Here is a 10,572-nt window from a genome sequence, read left to right on the forward strand (position 1 = left end):
CCCCAGTTTTTTTCTCTTACTTGCTGTTTGGGGGGGGGGGGGGAAATAAAAGTGACGTCACCGATATTATCAGTTGCTCGTTCTATGTCGTAAGTTATGGGCCTACTTCAAATATTTTTTAAACCAATTTGAACTTATCTGAATTTTTTGGTTTTCGTGGTGGTGTTATTTGGGGTTTTCCATAAATGACGTCACACTCGTATGGGGGGAGAGAGGAGGGGGTCTGTAATTTTATGACGATGTGTGAAGAGGGGAAGGAGGGGGGTTAGACGTTGTGAAGTCACACTAAAAAAAAGAAATGTTGGAAAAAGAATTTTAGACGTTTTTTCGCGTTTTAGAAAACTGTTTTAATAAATTGTAATATAAATTGATTAAAATACTCTATTTTGACCGAAATTAGACAAGATTTTTGGGATCGATCTATCTTCTTAGTATCTATCTATCTATATAATAAATTCTAGATAAAAATTAACAACATACAACACTCGTGTTAAAGGGTATGGCTAAATGCTTGTTTATTTTAAAACATGAAGAAAAACTTTTTTTCGCAAAAGGTGTCTCGCTATTTACCCTTGATTCCGCAGGTATGTCTCGCATTATCTTCTCGCATTTTCCCGCCTCGCCATTTCGCTTTTCGCGTCTCGCAATTTCCAAACACCCACAAAATGATACACTACTCATTACCACTAGAATTAGCCTATACAATATGCTTATAATAATATATGCACAACAATAATTTACAATTTCTAATCACAATATATAATAAAAATGTTTTAGTAACACTGGCCTTAGGAAAAAGTCAATATTGTTAGGCTCACTGGGTTAATTTAGGCTATGTCGCTACGTTTTGCGTCAGTGGGTAGAACATTACAATAGCAGAATTAAACGCCGTTATGTAAATGAACTCGAGAATTAGCATGCTAATTTCTTTTTTTCCTTTTACTGTTTTCCCTCCCCTCCCCATTTTCTCGTTTTAGTAGCATCCGACGATGTAAATCTAGATTTTTATCTGTTTGTGTCAACCCATTGCAAAATTATTTAAATTAAGGAATGAACGATCACAGTATTGGTAATAAAAACAGCGTGTAAGACGATCTTAACATTAAAAAATATTTGCCGAGTGCTTTTGATCTAGATTTACATACAAACCAACACTTTTTCTAATAACAGATCACTGCGTTTCTTTTCTATAATTTGTGCACACACGAAGCGATAGCGGCAACAGCTGAGTAAATTAGGCTAAAAAAAAAAAAAAACTTGTCTTTCTAGGTTACGACACGTAGAGAAAATATTAATCGCATGGTTGGCTTATACTGAAGACTAGTGAAGACTGATAGGGCGCAATGCAGCATTAAAAACCACTTACATTTGGAGTTAGATAGTTTCAAACTGGGGAAAAATGAAGTTGTTTTTATTATTTAGTTTTGCAGTGTTACTATTCTATGTTCGAGGATGTCCACAATGTGGAGGAGAGGACCCGGCAGTTGTAGCCCAAATGGAAAGTGAAAGTAGCGCTCCGCCAAAACCTCAAACTCAAGAATCTACTTCGGACGAGCAGACACAGACTGACAATAAAGAAGAGGAATCGTCGACAGAAAATGAGGAGCCCACACCACCACCAGTTGAAACTTCGCCACAATTGGAAGAATGTATCCTTAACTATTTTTATTAACTAATCAAATCAATGACAATATTGATTGATTTAATTAATAATTAATAATTAATTAATTATTTATTAAATTATTAGTAGGGCCTAATTTTAAGTAGTAGATCTAATTTATTAATATTAGATAGATCTAGCACCTCGGCCACATAAACTTTAGACTTTAACTTTTAAACTTTAACTTTAAACTTAAACTATACTAAAAACACAAGCCTAGGCCTTAGGCCTAACAATTAACAAAACTAATCATTTCTAAGACTAGTCTAGTGACTAGACTAACAAAAAAAATTGATTTGTAACTTAATTTACTTAAATTTACTTAAGACTTAAAGTTTAAGTCTTAAGTTAAACTATAGTTTACTATAGGCCTAATTTTAATTTGTTAATTTTATTAATGATGTAATATTAATAGACATTGGTAGTACATCAAGTTAGTCTATAAATATAATATTTTAAATCAAATATGCAGTGAGTATATTACTAGATCTTATATTAGATTAGCCTAATAATAGGCTAATACTAATATAATTAATAATATATATTTATTAGGCCTAGTAATAGTATGAAGCATACTTTTAATTTATAATCCACCCTTACTAAGCCCAGCTACCTTTACCTTTTAACCAGCTATTTACTTAGTTAACTTAGTATATGTATTTTAAGCCTATTGGCCTATAATTTATCTTTTAACTTGGTTTGGGGGCTGCTTGATACTCTATTATTCTAGTATTTATAAGTACTGTCATTTTAAGCAAACTCGTAGATAGACCATACCAGAGTAACAGTGTTGTTTCATCCTTTCTCGTTCCTACCCAAGACACATGGGGAGATGAAGTAGAGTTTATCTGTGCCAATGATCTTGGCTTATGGGGGAGGGGAGCAGATAATGTGGTCAGCACTCTGTCCAGTTGTATTTGTTTCCTTAACTTGAGTCAGGTACCCATCTGAACTGGGTGGACTCAGGGACGTGCATTGTGTCATAGAAGAAAAAAAAAGTTTAGCTCGGATAGACATTGCTAATCTATTTAAATTTAAAAGGGTTAGAATAAATAGGATTAGCCGTATAATGTATAAAAATAAATGAATTCTCACCTCTTACCTTTTCAAAGTCTTAATTTGTCATTTTTTAACATAAAGTGATTACTTCATCATGCATTACAACTGATACGTTTTTCCTAAAATGAGTCTAACTTAGCAGTTTTGGTTATAAGCTTCTTAACCCATAACTGCAGATAAACGCCACTTCCTTTTACATCGAACGAAACAACTGGAAGCAGCCAAGGGTATAGCACAGTTTGAGAATAATGAGCAGAGATACCAATTAGTCAACATGATGCTTAAACAGTTATTTAAGGTGAGGTGATTCATTATTTTTACTAGTTAAATCTCAGAGAAAACTCAAAAGAAAAATGCTTTACATCTTACGAGCCTGTAAATTTACTTTATATGTTATTGCAATGGGAGGTCGGTGTGGTTGGGTCGGTAAAGCTCATGGCTAAATAAAGTTTGCATCCCTGGGCAGATGAGGCTTGACAGCAGGGACAGCAACCCATCTAGGAGAGAAAAACTCCATAATAAAACAACTGCTGCCTTGTAGTTTGTTCTTGGTTGGACAAAGGCTATGCAAATCCTATAGTATAAGAAAAAGTTGAAATTGGAGTCAACAGCCTGTATGTTGTATAACAGGTTCAAATGTAATACTCAATTGTTTTTGAGGAAATCCCTTCCAACATTACAATTAAAAACAAAGCAGAAGTATTGCTATGGTTTTAAAGTAAAAAATGGTTAAAATAAATTAAATTAATATTTTCATTAGATCTACCCACTAAATTGAACCATAAAAGTATTCATTTTTTTAAGGATTAGTAATCCTTTAAACTTTTTAATGCAGGTCCTTGCTGAAGCAAAGCAGAATTTAACATTACATGGCTTTTTACCAGGGGATCCATTCCCAGAAGATGAAAATGTTAAAGAAGGTAACAATGTTTGGTAAATTAAATAAAATATGGTATTAGGCCAAATGAAAAATACAAAATATAAAATTAATAAGCAAATTAAAGCATTTTTTAAATGAGCAGTATAAAAATTAAACAAGAAAAAAAACCCCTATCAAATGTTAAAATCTGAAAAATAGTTTTGTTTTCCCCCTTAATTTTTTATTTGTTCTGAGTATTTCTTTGACTGTTCACATTTGCTAATTGGAGTTACAGACAGACTAACTTCATCTTACTTTAAAATCTTAACCCCATGCCTAGGTTTAATGAACCAACAAAATTGAGACTCTCATTTGTCTTTGACTTTTGAGAAGCAGAAATACTACTCTTATCTATGGAGACAATGTATACATCATTTACTTCATGATTCACACATCTGCTTATTCCCATCTTATCTCTTCTATTTCTATAGGAGTTGGAGATAAAAAAACAACAAAGTAACTGTTTTTTTTTATCAGATAAGAAGTTAATTTTGGGCTAACTTTTAGAATGGACATGTTATATTTGAAAAATGATCCATGTAAATTTAAAACTTACTGCAACAGAGTTAAAAAAAATCTCTGAACCTTAAACAAATTTCAAGTGGAAATGCAATTTTTACAAATGTTATATTAAGCATCTGTTTTGCTTTTATCACTTTCCATTCAGTACTATAAATCTTCTACTGTCACTTAAATTTAGGAGTAAAGAAAATAGAAAATCTATTAAAATGAAAGTGTCCCTCCTATAAAATAAATACTTAAAACACATTTAGGGCATGGATGATTGATGGTAAAAAAACATTTCCAAGATAGCGCCATCACCATGGCAACAGCAGGAAATGTTCTGCCATTTTTTGCATTTTTAAACTTAACTCTTTGAGTTATAACTATATGCTAAATATGATAGCATTAGGTTTGGAAATAATCATTTTGGTTAATATGGTACTCATCACCTGTTAATGCCCTTAATGCCATTTATATATTATATATAGATCCATATGTTACTTGATGATTTAGAATTCATGTTTTCTTAAAGATGTGCATTTTGGGCAATTTAATAAAAGCATTTTGCACCCAATCAGTAATCACTCAAAAGGGTTGCTTGTACATTTAAGAATAATTTGGAGATGTTCCGAAAGAGTGATGTTAAGAATTACAGTAACTAATAATGACTTATAATCCTTAAGTTGAAACTTTACAATTTTTAATCTTGTTTAGACATTGAAAACGTTGATTGAAAAAATATTGGTGTTTGTTGACCTTAAGTTTCTGAGTCTCTGTTAGTTTAAAAATTACTCTTTTGTGTTCATGATCTTTTCCCTTCTTGTACCCAAAACACATAGGGTAGATGAAGTAGAGTTTATCTGTTTCAATTACCTCAGCATACAACGGGATAATGTGGTCAGCATTATGCCCGGCTTTTGTTTCCATAACTTGAGTCAGGTACCCATAAGAGCTGAGTGAACTCAGACGTCCTACAAACTTGAACCCATGATCCAAACTCGAGACTTTCGGGTTAACAATCAAGTGCTCTACCGTTAGGCCACACTATTCCAATACTTATGTGTTGGTTAGCCATTATTCTCTTTATAATCATATTGATTTGTAATCTCTATTTAAAAATCTCACATTAATTAAATTATTCTTCAGCCTTTTCTAAGGTGCTTGAAAACACAGCCATGTTTGGTGATCTTGTTCTTTTCATGCCTGAAGTTGTCCATAGCATGTACGACAAAGAAAAGGAATGGCAGGTGCTCCTGGCATGGTGCTATGGCTTCAGTACTCAGTCAGCTGTCTATTCCGGACAGTTCAAGGCAATCCTCAACATGGTAAAGATTATAGATTATTTCCAAATGTTTTGCTTTCTGATGATTAAATTAACGTAAGCACATTGCAAATTAAAAAAAAACATTATATAGCTTTACTTTAAACACATTATAAAATTGGGTTAAAAGCATTGGCTTCTATATTTTGTAAAGGTTTCTTGAATGGCTACAACTTTACTATTATTGTTAAACTAAAAATTATGTTTATATTCTTAGTTTAAATACATTTAAAACAAAGTTTTTACGCTGGTATTTTTTGTGGCAAATATGCTCTAGCGAATCATACCGCTTATAAATAGATATAGCCGCAACTACAGAATGACTTGTTTGGTCTAGGGTTTGTCTCGCTGGACAAGAGGTCCCTTAATAGTTAATATTGCGTTTATTAATGTTATGTTATTATTATTGACTGACTGCCGAATTTTGGCTCAGTGAAAAGGTTTAAAATTATGACTAAGTAATTAACTCAGTTTCACAATCATTTAACTTTTAATACATGAATTATTGGCATAGGAGTCATGATACAACTTAGAGTAGCCTGGAATGGGCGACTGGTCTTCAGGACGGCGTGGTCACACTTGCTCACACAGACCTCTGTACTGTCTAAGTTGTTTTAGCCCCAAGCTGGCCGGCTGTAAAGACATTTGACAATCTTCCTAACATATGCGTGCTATAAACATTCATTCAGACTTCAGACATACAATTTTATTATTGTAACAATGTTAATACTACATTTACGTTAGCCTGACATAGGGCCTACAAAAAACATTACTAGAAAATATGCTTTTCATTCATACATTGTTTTATACTCATTCCATATTTATTAATTAATATATATATATATATATATAACAGTACAGTTAATAAAAGTAAGTGTCCATTACCTTCCAAAGAAGCCACACAATCCTCTACACACATTGCCAAACGTACGTTTAATTTCTCCGTGGAGAACAAGTGCCGTAGCACCAAAATAAGTGTATTTTATAATGGCTAGTGCCTTGGCACCAAAAAACGTGTACCTCCGAAGAGGGGAGAAGGTAGAGTGACCGGACTGTAGCGTCCCTACCCTACATGTCACATGACTCAGGCTCTGCCCTCGTGACTGCAGTCCGGGGTCGAGGCCCGGTCAGCCTTACGATACCGCTGGACTCAGGTCCAGGTGTGTACCGTTACCTGTGGGGTAGTAGGAAGGGGGGAGAGGTGGAGACACCATGATAGATATTTATAATCTATCATAACATTTTTTTCTACTTACTAGTAGGCTTATTTAAAGATTGTAAAAATATAATATAATATCTACATTTTTTAAACAGTAAGACTACATTTATCCTTTCCAAGCCCATCATTTCTAAGTTTAGATCCCTTAAGAAAAAATGTTTGCTTTTAACCCGATGAAATTAATGTTGTATATTTTCCATATTAGAAATCACTCTAAATAAGTATTATCTGACCTTTGTTACTGTACACATGGGATAAATATTAATAAACAACATGCTTAAAAACCAGTCTTCTACAATCTAGTATCTCTATTTTTCAATTACAAATAATGTTTATTTTTTAAAGTACTAGTTAGAAAAAAAATAATTATAAAGATGCACTTTTCTGTAAAGTTTGTAACAAATTCAGTCATTAGAAATTGGTCAAAATTTAGTATAAGATTTAACTACAAACCTGTAATAAGCTAAAGTTCACTTGTATTGTTGAGCCATACAAAATATATGTTATAGGACTAGCTTTAGAGGTCTTTTTAAAATTTGACAAGGTAAACCTTTTGTATGCTTGCCATTTACTTATTTATTGACATAAATTTTAAAGCAAATTTTCAGTAGATATTTTTTAATAAATTGTATTATTATATTGTTTGTTTTACTTCTAAAAAAAACTTATTAAACTAATTTTTTTTTATTCATCTTGATAAGTACAAAGTCAAAATCCACTTTTATTTTCTTGAATATATTTCTGTTTAAAATTGTTGAAAAAAGTAAGATAGAATTTATGCACTAGAACATAGTACATTTTTATTAAAAGGTTTAAACTCTTTCTTCCTAGGAAGTAATTTATCTACTTTTATTTCAGATGGCGCAAGAAGCAAATATTATTCCAAAGGATAAATTCTTTATAAATCCTTATTTAGCATTAACTAAGGTAAGTAGTGTGAGCACTTAGTTAAAATAATTGTTTTATTAAAATATTGGGCTTTCACTTCCAATTAATGTTAACATTCAATTTTATTGGGGCGACTGCTAGTCTCTAGTGTTCTTCTTATTCTAAGGAATTATCTGTTATTACATAATTTCACTCCTTACTTTTCATTTAGGTATTGAATTAATAAATATTTATAACTTCAAATATCCACATTTAACTTCCCTTCTTTTTACCTTTTATTGAAATTTGGTTATTTTTGTTTTTAAAAATTTGGTTTTCTTTTTTAAGTAATTTTTTTTTTTCCAGCTCCAAAACGATCTCACAGATAAAATGAAAAAGAAACAAGAAAAAGAAAAGAAAGACGCAATCAAACTAAAAAAGAAGAAGGAAAGAGGACCAAAATTAAGAAAAACAGAACTTTAAGGTCCATTATAAAATGAACATTTGACTCTCTTTATGAAAAATTTTTTAAAATCTCAAAATAAATGATGAAATTTTCTATCATAAATTACTTTGACTTTACAGAAAGTCCTTAATTGACTTATTCTTTATTACAAAATAAGCAAGAAAAACCTCAAATGTTTAAAAATTTATTTACACATTTGTTTTCATTTTATGCAGATACTTTTACCCCAAAAATTTACTACTTCCTATTTATTTCAACAAATCTGACAAACATTGTAGAGCCTGTTCATTACAAGTCTTGCTATTTAGCTGGAAGTCACTCGGGAGTTCTTTAGACTTGAACCATGTAAAATCTTCTATGGAAAAGTACTCAATTTTTGTTTCAGTGTTTAGGAAGTATTCTTGTCATTTAAGATCTTCTAATGGAAAGTATTCTGTTCCTTTTTCAATGTTATATCAAAGACCAACAATAAATTTTAAAAGTTTTTTTTTGCTCTATAATTCAATTGTATCTTTTTATTCAAATATGAAAATCTCTTTATACTTCTCCCCTTTACAAACTTTAAATCATTTTTTATCAAGGTTCAAAAGTATTAACAAAATTAGCAGAGTTCAAATATAGATTCGTTTGACTTTGTACCGATGTCTTGGTTAAGATAAAATACGTCATAATAAAACGGTTTAAATGATCAAGAGAATTTGAGAACAATTTTAACATTCATTGATGTAGATTAAAATTTTGCATTCGTAAAATAATTATTTAAAAAAAAAAACATTTTAAAAAAAAGTTTAGATTTAAAACAAACAATCAAACATTTTTTTCAATTAGAAACTTAAAAAACAATTGAAATCCTTAGTTTCAAAATTAGAAAATGGTAATTACTGTTTTAATTTTATTTATACTTTTCCACACTGTATTGTTTAAAATACCTTGTACTTTTATGTAATCCACAAACCTTATATTACTTACCCGAACCTTTAACATATAAATATAATTAATCCATACCTGGCAAAAGTTAAGTGGAAAAGACAGTTGAGAATTTGAATCACTAAACTAGTGTTACAGGGGAATGTTTGGGTGAGATAAACACAAATAAACTTTACTTAACAAATCTTTATTTCCATCAAAACAAAAGCACTACATAATTTCAAACTCAAATTATTAATCCAAACAAAATATTTTACTGTTCCTGGAAGTTACTACTACATTACTAGAAAAAAAAACATTTAAAATACAATACAGGAGAAAATAATGGGTCAAAATATCAAAAGATTGTACATACAGATATTTACATATAGTAAAACTGATATAAAAGTATAAGTTCTGAGGTGTTGTTTATTGGTATAAACATGAGTATATCTGCCATTATAATATGAGTACAATTTGCAATGCATGTATAATGTTGATAATTGTTCGGTTTTTATTGTTGATACAAAAGAGGGTATGGTCTTAAAATGTTTGCTGCATTAATTATTAAACATGCTAATGCATTATGTGAATTTATATTTAAAAAAAATGCTGATGTATGGAAAAAAGTATTTTGAAAGTTGCAATGAAAAAAAAATGCCTATGCGTGTTAATGAGATATATAGTGATATTTTAAATTGTATCTTAATGAAGGTGAATTTGTATTAGAAGTTGAATTGTTTTGAATCAAAATTTTATGTCATTGTGAACTTTGTTAAAAGGTTCTTGTTAACTTCAGAATGTAGATAGAAGTTTAAAATGTAAATTTTTTTTTATTTTTCATAGAAATGTTGGTACAATTTTGATTTATTTAAAAAAAAAAACTTACTAAAGGCACAACATATTCCATATGAATTTTAAAATAATAAATTTTTGAAACCCTGTTTGTGGTCAGCTTCATTTATTAACATATTAAAAGCACAAATTTTTATTATTAATTAATACACATCCCTACATTATGGTTTAACTATTTTTTCAAAAGTAAATAATATTTATTAAGTTTGAATGTAGTTACTAAGTTTCAAAATCTCACAGTAGCTTGATTTAGTATAAAGACAGTTAAGTTAAATCATTCTTGCTCTAGATGGAATTCTTTAATTTAGAAAATGCTGTGCCTTGTCATAAGATGTTTGCATTTATTTGTTATAGGTCATTGTTTCTAGCTGACCTGGCAAGGTACATAATGTTTCTTTTCCTTGTTTCCTTTTTGTTGCATGTTGCCTATGCAAATAAATGATACAAAATTTACTTGTTTGCTGAATTTTATGTAACAATAGTTTTTCTTTTTTTGATCAATATGATAGAGCTTTTTAAACATCTGAAGTCTTAAAGTTATGCCATTAAAAACTTGAGGTAAAAATATTAAATATTGCAAGTATTGCATTATGTAACAGATCAACCAGGGCTAAAATGTTTTGTCAAAGTGAAAAGTTAAAATTCCAATACATTTTTATAATACAAACTATCAGTACATTTCTTGGGACTTGTATTTTCTTGAAATACATCTCAGAGAGTAAATACTGAAAAATTACACAATCGAAGGCAAAATGGATGAAAAGTTGTGATTAAATAAGCATAGCACCATGCAATT

General features: G+C 30.3%; 1 protein-coding gene across 1 annotated transcript; it reads left to right on the forward strand.

The window, feature by feature from the left end:
- Positions 1–1,257: 1,257 nt before the first annotated feature.
- Positions 1,258–10,226, forward strand: LOC131954250 (coiled-coil domain-containing protein 134-like). The gene is made up of 6 exons (XM_059317827.1): positions 1,258–1,649; positions 2,896–3,017; positions 3,555–3,639; positions 5,289–5,467; positions 7,541–7,609; positions 7,916–10,226. Exons 1-6 carry the CDS (start codon positions 1,400–1,402, stop codon positions 8,030–8,032), a joined length of 822 nt encoding a protein of 273 aa, XP_059173810.1. The 5' UTR covers positions 1,258–1,399; the 3' UTR covers positions 8,033–10,226.
- Positions 10,227–10,572: the final 346 nt, after the last annotated feature.

The sequence above is a fragment of the Physella acuta genome, unplaced genomic scaffold (assembly GCF_028476545.2).
Source record: "Physella acuta isolate Inbredline_101_S28 unplaced genomic scaffold, ASM2847654v3 ptg000986l, whole genome shotgun sequence".
Taxonomy (NCBI): Eukaryota; Metazoa; Mollusca; class Gastropoda; family Physidae; genus Physella; species Physella acuta.